Source organism: Coregonus clupeaformis, chromosome 14 (genome assembly GCF_020615455.1).
Source record: "Coregonus clupeaformis isolate EN_2021a chromosome 14, ASM2061545v1, whole genome shotgun sequence".
NCBI classification, from domain to species: domain Eukaryota; kingdom Metazoa; phylum Chordata; class Actinopteri; order Salmoniformes; family Salmonidae; genus Coregonus; species Coregonus clupeaformis.
The window spans coordinates 27,274,235-27,286,873 of record NC_059205.1 but is presented as its reverse complement, the minus strand read 5'-3'; the positions used below and the strand labels follow the sequence as shown (position 1 = coordinate 27,286,873).

The window sequence follows — 12,639 nt, the reverse complement described above, 5'->3', positions numbered from 1 at the left end:
CACAAATACAGTATAGACATGACATTCAGATACTGGCACACTGACAGACACATACATACACACACACTCTGGCCTAATACTCTTGCCTAATACTCTTGCCTAATACTCTTGCCTAATACTCTTGCCTAATACTCTTGCCTAATACTCTTGCCTAATACTCTTGCCCAATACCTGGCCTCAATACCTTGCCTAATACCTGGCCCAATACTCTTGCCTAATACTCTGTCCTAATACTCTTGCCTAATACCTGGCCTAATACTCTTGCCTAATACTCTTGCCTAATACTCTTGCCTAATACTCTGCCTAATACTCTTGCCTAATACCTTGCCTAATACTCTTGCCTAATACTCTTGCCTAATACTCTTGCCTAATACTCTTGCCTAATACCTGGCCTAATACTCTTGCCTAATACTCTTGCCTAATACTCTTGCCTAATACTCTTGCCTAATACTCTGGCCTAATACTCTTGCCTAATACTCTTGCCTAATACTCTTGCCTAATACTCTTGCCTAATACTCTTGCCTAATACTCTTGCCTAATACTCTTGCCTAATACTCTTGCCTAATACTCTTGCCTAATACTCTTGCCTAATACTCTTGCCTAATACTCTGGCCTAATACTCTTGCCTAATACTCTGGCCTAATACTCTGGCCTAATACTCTGGCCTAATACTTGTGAGCAGTCGTCTGGCACACACACAGTCACTTCATTACAGGGCTCAGTGGGGGCTCGTCCCAACCAGCAGAAAGGCCCACATCCCTCTCTGTAGTCTCCATCTACTGTATATAATATGGCAACTCCTTTAGCTACAGTGCATATATTTCTATACAAACTACAATTCAGGAGACCTAAAAGCTGGTTTTAATACAAAGCTTTACAGAAAAGCTTCACTTCAGTTCATTCAAGTGGTGACAATTAAATCAAATATTGAGTTTGGATATAGTGCTATAGCTCAAACTTATAATGAAAGTTATTTATCAAATAAAAAACATCCTTCCTGTAATCAAGGAATTTGTTTCTGTTCATGAGTTTGTGTCTCGTAGGCACACAGTATGTGTGTGATGGTATTATTAGCCAGTCTCCATGGTGCCCGAAGCCAAGCAGACATTATCACGTTCCACGGCTGTTCCTTTCCTTCTCTCCTTCCTTCTGTCTGTGAAACGACCTTGTCTGCAGATCCAGATAAAGTTAATCTGCAAAGCACCAGGTTTGATATAGAGACCTTGGGTAATTAAAGCAAAATAGGAATTCTCTCCCTACACTCTTCCACATGCACATGTCAGATGAGATGGTGAGAAACATGGGTGTTGCTGGCTGTTCAAACGGCGTGTGTGTGTTGTTTGTTTGTGTGTGTGTGTGTGTCTGAATGCTTCCAACTCTCCTCTTCTTTCCAAAGCGAGTTCTCCATAGTTCATTATTTCTCAGTGCCTTGTAGACATGTCAGTTGTCAGTCCTGCTGCTTTCGCTGGTTGTTTAACATATCCAGTATAGACCAGTAGGTGAAATAAGGGATCTTTAAAACCTAGAGCGGAAGGTAGCTGTACACTAGTGGTCTCTACTATGCCATGGTGAGGTGGTTGCTCCGCTCTCTGATGTCTGCCGTGGGGTTGTTGGGGTTCTTTACTGGGGTCGCTGGTAGAGCTGAACTTCTGCCTTTGGGCTTGAACAGGTCAGAAACTAAAAACACCTGAGGGATAGGAAAGAAGAAGAAAAAAAGTATATATTGTCAATAATAAATGATATAGTAAAAGCAGGTCAGACATGTTAATGATACAGACTGCATAACTTCATTATGCATGTAGTACTATACCATGTTGTATATGCGGTACTATATCATCCTATGTAGTAAGCTATAGTACATACTATGAATTATATGCAGTACAGTACTATGTAGTTGTGGGGGCTCATAGTAAATACTAAGTCCAAGTACTCACTATGCTGTAGGCCACCAGGGCTCCCTGTGCGAAGCCACCCAGGACGTCAGTGGGGTGGTGCTTGTGGTCGGAGACGCGGGACAGGCCGGTGTAGAAGGACATCATGATAAGGGTGAACTGGGTCAGGGGGCGCAGAAGACGGGCTCCATGCCAGGTGAACCTGGACTGCAGGTAGAACTGGGAGAACGGGAGAGTTGGGTAATGAATCAACACAGGGCGACTGCTAGTGTGTGTGTGTGTGTGTATATGTGTGTGCGTTTGTGGGGGGGTTATGTGTGTGTGTGTGTGTGTGTGAGGTTAAGACACATAACAGTAACTCACCACTAAATACAGCATGGTGTACATGGAAAAGGACGCATGGCCAGAGAAGAACGACTTCCTGAAAAGGAGAAATACAATGTTGTTACTATAGTAATTACAAGATTAATGCACAGGTAAGACCAATGTAATGCCTTTCTCCTGGATATTGAACTAAGCATTCACTTTGTATGAAATCAAATATCCGGTACCACTTTAAACTAAACATAACTTATAGGCTACGTTTCTTTATAGAGCATTCATAAAGTCTTCATAAACATTACATAGATGCTTCACAATCACAATGGAGTAATCTCAGAGTAATGTACCTGGCCTCCTGGACTTTGCTCTCGTGCCCATTACACTGGTAGTCTGTGATGTAGCCCAAAGAACAGTTGATGGTGGACCAGTCGGGCTTACACACGTCCAGGAAGTGGGGTCGCATGCGGCCCACCGATACCTTGGCAATGTCTGTGAACGATTGGCTGACCGCGCAGCCGAAGATGAACACGCCCACCTGCTTATAGAGGGCGGAGATGTAGGGGTTCCCTACGAAGGACTTGGAGCCCTCGTTCAGGTAGTAGATCCTGTAGCTCTCACCAATGATGATCTGATGGGGGAAGGAACAAGGAGAGGATACAGTCATGTCATCTACAGTACAAAGATGGCCACTGTGGCAGTCAAATGGTGATTGGTGGACCCGGAGTCTACAGCGGCCATCTTTATAGATGACATGACTATATCTCTTAGAGATGATGATCTGGCAAGAGGGATAAAGGAGAGAATATAGTCATGCAGAACCAGAAATACACATCTCTATATGTACTGTATATATAGGTCAGCAGTCATGTCATCTACAAGGATGGCCACTGAAGTCAAATTGTTACTGTTATACAGTTCCTAATTACTGTCAGAGTAAATATCAGTAATGAATTGTTTCATTGTTGTTATTATGTCTTATTTAAACAAAAATGAACTGCTTATTTATTTCCTTAATGATAGAGTATGATAGAGTATCAGACATCTGGTTTTCCAATATACATTTGGAATTCAGTTAAACACAGCAGTAAAACTGCAGAGACTAATCAGAGAGTATAGAGCGACAATACTAGGAGTAATCAGAGTGTAATATTACAACGATACTGTGAGCTGAGGGGAAAAAATCATTGCATCAAAGAATTTCAAATATGTGACTCTATTTTGGAAGGAAAAGTCAATCAAAAACACTCCAGGCCTAACCCTTGGTTTGCACCATTAACATAAAAAACAAAATGCATTACGTTCAGTGTAGCTATGTGAGGGTGACTGAGTATGTGAGTTGTGGAAGGCACATGCAGAGGTTTTCAGTAAGTGGGTAAATAAACAAACGTATAAAACCGATGATTGACGTGCCGGACATACTTGGGGCCGGGGGACGTGGACTGGACTCCAATAACTCACTACAGCTGCTCAAGCTCAAATGCTTTTCCCTTCCCCACCCTCCTCTAGTCTACCTCCTGGCCACTGATAAATGGGAGAGAGGGAGTGAGTGGGGAGAGAAAGAGAAAGAGCTTGAGAATTATAGAGGGAGGGAGTGAGAAGAAGAGGGAGGGAGAGTGAAGAGAGGGATGGAGAAAGAGAGAGGGAGAGGAGGGAGAGAAGGAGGGAGGGAGGGACGGAGGGGCAGAGAAGAAGTAAGTGAGAGAGGGAGGAGGGAGAGAAGGAGTCAATGGGGAGAGACAAAGAGAGAGGGGGAGAGCAAGAGAGGGGGGAAAAGAGCAAGGGAGAAAAGGAGGGAGAAAATAGAGGGAATGAAAAGGGAGAGAGAAAGGGAGGGAGAAAGAGGGAGCGGGCAACACTTCTGGTTTCAACCAGGAGAAACGCTGAGCTAGGCGACATGTCTGATTTTTTGGTGGCCAGACTCTGCCAGAGCAGACACACATTGGGGCACGTTTGTTTTCCACCGCGCCGGCTCACTCGTTTTCGCAGGGCTCTGATTTCACAAGGGGATGTCTGGGTGTTTTCTTGTTAGCATATCGGTTTCATTGAGAAATTCCTGTCCGAGGCGAAAAACATCTCATTTCGATAAAAACACGTTTGGGGGAAAGTCCTATTGGGAGATTTTAACAAGCTGATAACATATATGTTTTTCTTTTTTCCTTTCTCTCTCTCCACCATGGAGCCCTTTAGAGCCTGGTTGATCCAACCCAGCTGCTTCATGGGAGGGAAAAGAACACATCTGGTTCTCATTGTGTGAGAACTGAGAATATATGAACTATGTGAATGAATGAAACGGCTTTGTAGTAACTTTGTGTAACTGTTACAGTTGTAACCTCAGAGATATTCAAAGGGGGGAAGAGGTTGTCTCGTGGCTTGTCTCATAAACGTCTAGTCGTCACACAAATTATACACTTATAAAAGGTTAACTTGAACACTCCCAGAGTCGTTTTTTTGTTGTTGCAGATATGTATTTTTCCGCAAGGGACAAAGCTTCTATGCTTTTATGCCAGGCAGCTTCTCTCTCCGCTTTATCTGAGGGGCAACTAAGTTTTACATTATTTAATGCTAAGAGTGTTTCAAGAGTTCAAAATAGACAAATGCCAGCCAAAAGCCCCTTGGTCTATGGGAACATGGAATTTAGTGTCACATTCAGAAGAATACATATTGGCCTATTGCTCTTCTCCTGTGCCATCCACCACATTTCCAGCCCTGTGAATTACAGTGTTTGATTGAACAACCATTACGTCAACTATAATTACACAGGTCCAGGGAGATCCTTCTCACCATGCAAACCAACCCAATCACCTCAACCCCTGACTGGGTCTGTTCAGTGAGGTGCAACCTTACAGAACGTTGCAGAAAGAAACATCTTGAATAGGCATGATCACCTATTCTACAGGGCAGAGAAGCATTTCTGTTCTACATAATCTATTTCTATCTGAAAGTCCTGTAACGTTTCACTCCAATGAATGCAACCCTAAGAGCTCTTACTATTTAGGCCTATATAGCATTTGCGAAGTCATCAACAGCTATTGTTTCAGTTCAACCTAGGGTTCAACAAAAAATAAACAATTCATATAGGCCTAGGGTTTCAAGCTTTGGTTGATTTCAAATGTAATCGTCAAGTCAATAATTAATATATTGGACTCACGTCTCCATCTTAACCAAAAATCTAAGTTAAAGAATAGAACTAAATCAAATCAAATCACTTTATTTAAAGTGCATTTCAAGTTTGATTTGATTTGATTTAGTCCTATTCATTAACTTAGATTTTTGGTTGAGATGGAGACGTGAAGCCAACATATCAATTATTAATTTGTAGACAACCTGGAATTAAAGCCAGACTAAGTCAGTGGCACAAAAGATCCATCGCCTTCAAATGTTGATATTTGGTTGCGTTGCACACCAAACATAATTCAATACCACTTTTGCAATATAGTAAATTGCTTATTAACTTGTCGACACGTTAACAAATGACATGTTGGATTCACAGCTCCAACTAAACCAAAAATAAAAGTTAAAGAATAGGATTAAGCCAGTGGCTCAGATACAGCTCCTTTAACTGTTGAGATTTGGCTGCATTGTCAACCCAACACAATTCAATATTACTTTTGTAGTACAGTAAATCTTACAAACTAATGTAACAGTATTTATTCAACCTTAAAATGAGTAACACATCCATTGCCACATTTTGAGGGTTACTGTAACTATCCCTTTCTTATGTAATAGTAGAAAGCGTGCATGATCAAGACAGCATGCAAAGGTCGCAGGTCTGTGGAGATCTTCACAATTACTATAACAATCTGTGCTGAGTATCGAACAGCATGTTATTTTAATGGAATATCAACTGCAATCCAGGTCATTTGGTTGTGCTATTAGATGAAGCACAGTGATAACAAATTCAGTTGTTGTATAATTACAAAATTCCTGACATTGTATTCCCATTTAAACTTTGTTGTGCTTTTAAATGGTTGAAAGCGCAGTGATAAAACATTTAGATGACAACGAAATCAAAAATCAGGCATAATTTTTTTCATTGGAATTTGGTTGTGCTTTTATAAATGGTTAAAAGCATAGTGATAACACATTGGAAATTCAATAAACTTCTGGCTGTCTTTTTGAGTGGGTGAATAAAGGTTGAAATCTCATTGATCAACGTCTCAACCAAATATTACCCACATTTCCATGTTGAAATGTGGTGTGCCCAGTGGGAGGTGACTTGATCCTTGGTATAATTTAGTAGACACACAGTACAGTGAGTGGTGATGGTGCTGCACATTGCAGAAACAGTGAGGTGGAAAGTGAAGTGAACATAGACTGAGTCACAAATCTGTTTGTGCTGTCTTGCCAACTCCTATGGCAACTCATATACAGTTGAAGTCGGAAGTTTACATATACCTTAGCCAAATACATTTAAACTCAGTTTTTCACAATTCCTGACATTTAATCCTAGTCAAAATTCCCTGTCTTAGGTCAGTTAGGATCACCACTTTATTTTAAGAATGTGAAATGTCAGAATAATAGTAGAGAGAATGATTTATTTCTGTTTTTATTTCTTTCATCACATTCCCAGTGGGTCAGAAGTTTACATACACTCAATTAGTATTTGGTAGCATTGCCTTTAAATTGTTTAACTTGGGTCAAACGTTTCGGGTAGCCTTCCACAAGCTTCCCACAATAAGCTGGGTGAATTTTGGTCCATTCTTCTACACATTTTCTATAGGATTGAGGTCAGGGTTTTGTGATGGCCACTCCAATACCTTGACTTTGTTGTCCTTAAGCCATTTTGCCACAACTTTGGAAGCATGCTTGGGGTCCATTTGAAGACCCATTTGCGAGCAAGCTTTAACTTCCTGTATGTTGTCTTGAGATGTTGCTTCAATATATCCACATAATTTTCCTTCCTCATGATGCCATCTATTTTGTGAAGTGCACCACTCCCTCCTGCAGCAAAGCACCCCCACAGCATGATGCTGCCACCCCTGTGCTTCACGGTTGGGATGGTGTTCTTCGGCTTGCAAGGTACCCCCTTTTTCCTCCAAACATAACAATGGTCATTATGGCCAAACAGTTCTATTTTTGTTTCATCAGACCAGTGGACATTTCTCAAAAAAGTACAATATTTGTCCCCATGTGCAGTTGCAAACCGTAGTCTGGCTTTTTTATGGCGGTTTTGGAGCAGTGGCTTCTTTCTTGCTGAGCAGCATTTCAGGTTATGTTGATATAGGACTCGTTTTACTGTGGATATAGATACTTTTGTACCTGTTTCCTCCAGCATCTTCACAAGGTCCTTTGCTGTTGTTCTGGGATTGATTTGCACTTTTCGCACCAAAGTACGTTCATCTCTAGGAGACAGAACGCGTCTCCTTCCTGAGCGGTATGACGGCTGCGTGGTCCCATGGTGTTTATACTTGCGTACTATTGTTTGTACAGATGAACGTGGTACCTTCAGGCGTTTGGAAATTTCTCCCAAGGATGAACCAGACTTGTGGAGGTCTACAATTTATTTTCTGAGGACTTGGCTGATTTCTTTTGATTTTCCCATGATGTCAAGCAAAGAGGCACTGAGTTTGAAGGTAGGCCTTGAAATACATCCACAGGTACACCTCCAATTGACTCAAATGATGTCAATTAGCCTATCAGAAGCTTCTAAAGCCATGACATCATTTTCTGGAATTTTCCAAGCTGTTTAAAGGCACAGTCAACATAGTGTATGTAAACTTCTGACCCACTGGAATTGTGATACAGTGAATTATAAGTGAAATAATCTGTCTGTAAACAATTGTTGGAAAAATGACTTGTGTCATGCACAAAGTAGATGTCCTAACCGACTTGCCAAAACTATAGTTTGTTAACAAGAAATTTGTGGAGTGGTTGAAAAACAAGTTTTAATGACTCCAACCTAAGTGAATGTAAACTTCCGACTTCAACTGTACATATGAGTTAGCAAGACAGCACAAACTGATCTGGGACTCAGGCTAATTAGTGAGGTATAGTGACTTACAGAAAGGATGGTGATAAGAATGCCAGCAGCAGAAAGCACAGCATCGCTTATGGTGTCTCCGTGTTTTGCCGGGTACTTGATGGACTCATCGTTGCAGTAAAAGCCTCGGCGGTAGGGCTGTACAGCACTAGTCTCTATGATCAGGAAAGGCAGGCCGGCTATGTACACAGCAGTCGTGAGGCAGAGAGAGAAGAGAAGGAGAGGGATAGACAAAGAGAGATAGAGAAGAGAGAGAGAGAGAGAGAGAAGAGAGAGGGAGATAGAGAAGAGAGAGAGAGGGGATCAATAAGGGGCTCCAAAAGGAGTGTCCACAGGTACATGGCACAGCGATGGACGGACAGGGAACATGGGGGTCTCACTTTTCACTCCCATCTTTCCAGACTTGTTGTCTCCACTCAGATAGTTCTCAACCTAAAACCAATTACTAGGAAATAGTGGTTTAGGTCTGAATTCAGTATTGATGAGCCGAGTAGGTTTTGAACCAATAGGGTTTGTATACTAGCCTTGGTGCCTGTCTGTTTCTGCTTTCCCACAACTCCTTTGTGGTTGTTATGCCAACATGTTTGGAAAATGTTTATAGACAGACTGAAACCAAGGCTAATCCCATACCACTTCTAGGTTCATGGTTACAATCAATTGAAAGTAGATAATCAACTGCTAAATTTGTGAGGTGGCCTGGGCATATAGCCACATTCAGTGAATCTCTGGATGGAGTGAATCAGAGTCCCGTGGATGCGTTTCCTTTCCCTCCTGCTGCTGAACCATGCAAAAGATTTACAGAGGTGATGGGCACAGTGAGCCCCACAACTACCAGGACAGTGGTGGGCAGCGTACTGTTCTTATAGAACAGGCTGATGCTGCTGTCACTGCAGAACAAGCACCTCCGGTGGGGCGTGATGGGAAACTTGTGCAGAATGACAGCAAGGAGCATCACTGCATGTAATCTGGCATACAAACACACACAACCTGTATTTCTGCAGTTAACCCACACTCAGCTCTGGCAAGCACAAACAAACACAGAAAGACACACTTACCTGGGGCAGCCTGGGCTCAGGAAGGTGACTGTTATGCAGTTCTCATCAGAACAACATTGATAAACGTTCTCTTTTTTTATATTTTATTTTTTTAGTCATTTAGCAGACACTCTTATCCAGAGCGACTTACAGTTAGTGAGTGCATACATTTTCATACTGGCCCCCCGTGGGAAACGAACCCACAACCCTGGCATTGCAAGCGCCATTATCGTATATGAAGATTATGTCTTTGTTAAATGTTTTTCATGAAGAAATTGAATGTTGTTTATGTTAGTATATGTTTTAGTGTAACGTCACGTACAACAGACAGGAAGTGTGTTGTAGACAGGGGAGACTGGTGATTGGCCAGAAGAGGGAGCATCATTGTTTATAAATAGGGGCTAGACTACAGAAAGGGCAGAACGGCCATGGCAATCTGAGGAGCCGTTCTCCGGACACCGCGGGTCTGTACTTATGCTGTAACCTCGTGATTTTAATAAAAGCCTCTAACACGATGCAGCTTGAACGGACTCTTTGTTGACAGCAATAATGGCCACCATTCACCCGATACGACATAATGGCGCCCAACGTGGGGCTGGTCTGCACCTCTTCTTTGTTTCGTAGCCGCCAAGCTAACTCGCTTTGAAGCATGGCCAGATAAGGGTGAGTTTTTCTTACCGCTTCGGAGTTTGTTAGATTGGATACGACTTGTGTACACTGGAGAGATGTACCATTACGACCTTGCCTCGGGTGGCGTTATTGCTGATGACTAGAGTCTGCTAAAATGTTATTCCATTGAAACGGCAGATAATTGGAATTTAGAGCATAAAACGGTAGGAATTAAGTATTGAAGGTGTACAATTAAAACGGATATGCGCATTCATTAGGGCACTGTACCGCTTTAAGACCCCGGGGGGGCCATTTTAGATGTTGGGCCGGCAAATCCGTTTGCACGATAGAATGGGCAGACGGTGGGTTTTTTAAGGGAAAACTCGGATTTAATGGGGTTTATCTGATTGTGATTATGATTCGACTCTCGTCCGACGGGGGGTTTGATTGGGTCTAATTTCTCGGTGTAATGGTCATTAAGCCACGGTAGCAAAAACGGTAGGATAAATATGTTTAAAAGGAATAAGGGCAGTGCAGGATATTTATTTGTATGGTAGGCCGCAGTTAGCTAAAGGCTAAGGCTAATGCTAAATGCTAAATGTGTTTTGTGTCACAGTATACCTAAGGCTAAGGCTAATGATAATGCTAATGCTAAATGCTAATTGTGTTGCGTGCTACATGCTAACGGATATCCTTAGAGACCCCATTGCGATGGATTAAAGTCTCTTAAATTTGTCTCTGTGTATGTAAGTCAGGTTATATGTTTTGTGAGCGCTGTTAAATGTTGTTTGACTATGAGGGGAAAACGGAGGTAAAGCGGGACTGTTATTCTGTCTGTTTGACTAGGAGGGAGTAGAGAATCTCACTTCCACGGTGAAAAAGTGTTTTTGAATGGATGTGCGCATGTGCATGATTTTACGGCGCTAAAACTACGACATGAGGTTATGTGCTAAGACTACAAAACTGCATTGTGGGTAAAGGTCATAGGTCCCATCTGGGGTTACCCTGCAGGGAGACGGAGAAACACACAGACAAAGAGATTTTAACACGAATCTTCTAGTTGTTACATCGGGGCTTGGTTAAAGATGAAACTTGTTTTGTGACCTATTGAATTGATAAATGAGAGAGATATGTTGACGGAGTATAATGAATTAAATTAAATGACGGATTAAAATAAAATAAAAATGTTTTTGAGCGATCTATTTAGTTCTGAGTTTAGTCTTAGAGTGAATAATGTAGAACGAATGAATATTGAATATGGTTGAAATAACTCAGTGATTGCATTAACTGCTGAAATCTTGTCTGTTTCTATGTTTTTTTGAAATATGAGAGGAACATGGAACGAGACGAGAGAGAGAGGAGATACAGGAAGTGCTGACGTGACATCACGTGACGCGGCAGACGATCGGATCAGATATCAGGCTAGTTCACAAAATCATCCCTAACAAAATATGTGATGTTATGACAATTTTACATAGGCTTGGCAAATACTATTTGAATAAAATTTGCATTTTGGAGTCTCTGTGCATCACTGGGCTGGATTACAGTTCGGTTGGAAATCAGGTACTGACATTATTCTGCAATTAAGATACTTGGGTGCATATTAAACAATGGAATTGATAAAAATCAAAGGGTTGTAAGGTTAGAAGGCTTTGTTTTTAAGATTGCTTTGAAGTTGACTAACTTACATTTACTTGCATTTGATGGGTTGTGGTAAGATAGCCAACACTAATTGATAAATTGGTGATATAGGAATAAAAATTGGTTTTAATTATTCATGATTTTTAATTGAGTTGTACAATAAGATTTTTAGGAGTTGTTAGGTTTATATTAATAATTACAGGGGGGAAGCCATAGGCTATACAGTCTAAAATAAAATAATTCACAATAAAGGAATATAAAAGGGTTGATATAGGGGAAAAAATAGTAATCCTTTAACTAAAGTAGTGTTAGAAAAACTAATGGCAGAAGTTAGTACACCTTTCTCACATACGGATTCAGTAAAAAGTACAGCTTAGGGATGTTTATCCTCAGCTTCCAGTGATCATCCAGGAGGGTGATTGTTGCATCAGAGATGAAGACGAATAATAGATAGAGGACAATCAGAAATGACGATAAAGGTGAATCCAAAACTCCAGAAGGAAGAAAATGAGATGTCTGGAAGAGAAGAGTGAGGTTAAAGAAGACGAGGATGATGAAGATGAGAGTAATGATGAAGAGGTCATGGGTGGATATGACTCTGTGATCAGAAGGAAGTTGGCAAGAGAGGAAAGAAGAAGGATACTAGAGATTTGATCTCTGATGAAAGCAAAGATGAAGAAAGCGATGAAGATTTGGAGATTAAAGGTGCTTTATGTTCAAGAGGAGTTTGTCCTACAAGGACTGGCACAGAAGAAATAGAAGGAGATATAGACCGAGGCTTATCAGGCCTGGAGGAAGCGAGGACTTTGGGAGAGGTAAGAGAGCTAGAGGAACAGCTCGAGACGTTGAAGAGACAAGGAGAAAACCTGCTGAGAACATTTTTAATCCCAAGAATTGGAGGAGAAGAAGAATACATTGAGGCCAAGATGCTGAAGAAAAGTAAGAAGATGATGGAAGATGATATTTTGAGGACAGAACTTAGAATATAAGCTGTTGAAGAATCCTGATATGTCAACAACAAAGAACAGGACGAAGAAACTCTGAGAAAACTCAATCATACAACTGGTGGAGAAGAGAAGCTTTGGTTATGAAGAATCAGAGTGAACCAAATCAACAATCACTGTTACAGCTTCAACTGAACAATATCAAATGCAATTGTACC

At 41.3% G+C, this 12,639-nt stretch overlaps 1 protein-coding gene across 1 annotated transcript in view; it reads right to left on the bottom strand.

Moving 5' to 3' along the window:
* Window positions 1–838: 838 nt before the first annotated feature.
* LOC121581077 (phospholipid phosphatase 3) overlaps window positions 839–12,639 on the bottom strand; it is a 29,297-nt gene continuing 17,496 nt past the window's right edge. The window contains exons 2-6 of the mRNA XM_041896450.1: window positions 8,215–8,372; window positions 2,561–2,841; window positions 2,256–2,313; window positions 1,935–2,111; window positions 839–1,687 (exon numbers count right to left, since the gene is read on the bottom strand). Of these exons, the coding sequence (XP_041752384.1) occupies window positions 1,559–1,687; window positions 1,935–2,111; window positions 2,256–2,313; window positions 2,561–2,841; window positions 8,215–8,372 (803 nt within the window). The 3' untranslated portion in view covers window positions 839–1,558. The remainder of the gene's footprint in view (window positions 1,688–1,934; window positions 2,112–2,255; window positions 2,314–2,560; window positions 2,842–8,214; window positions 8,373–12,639) is intronic.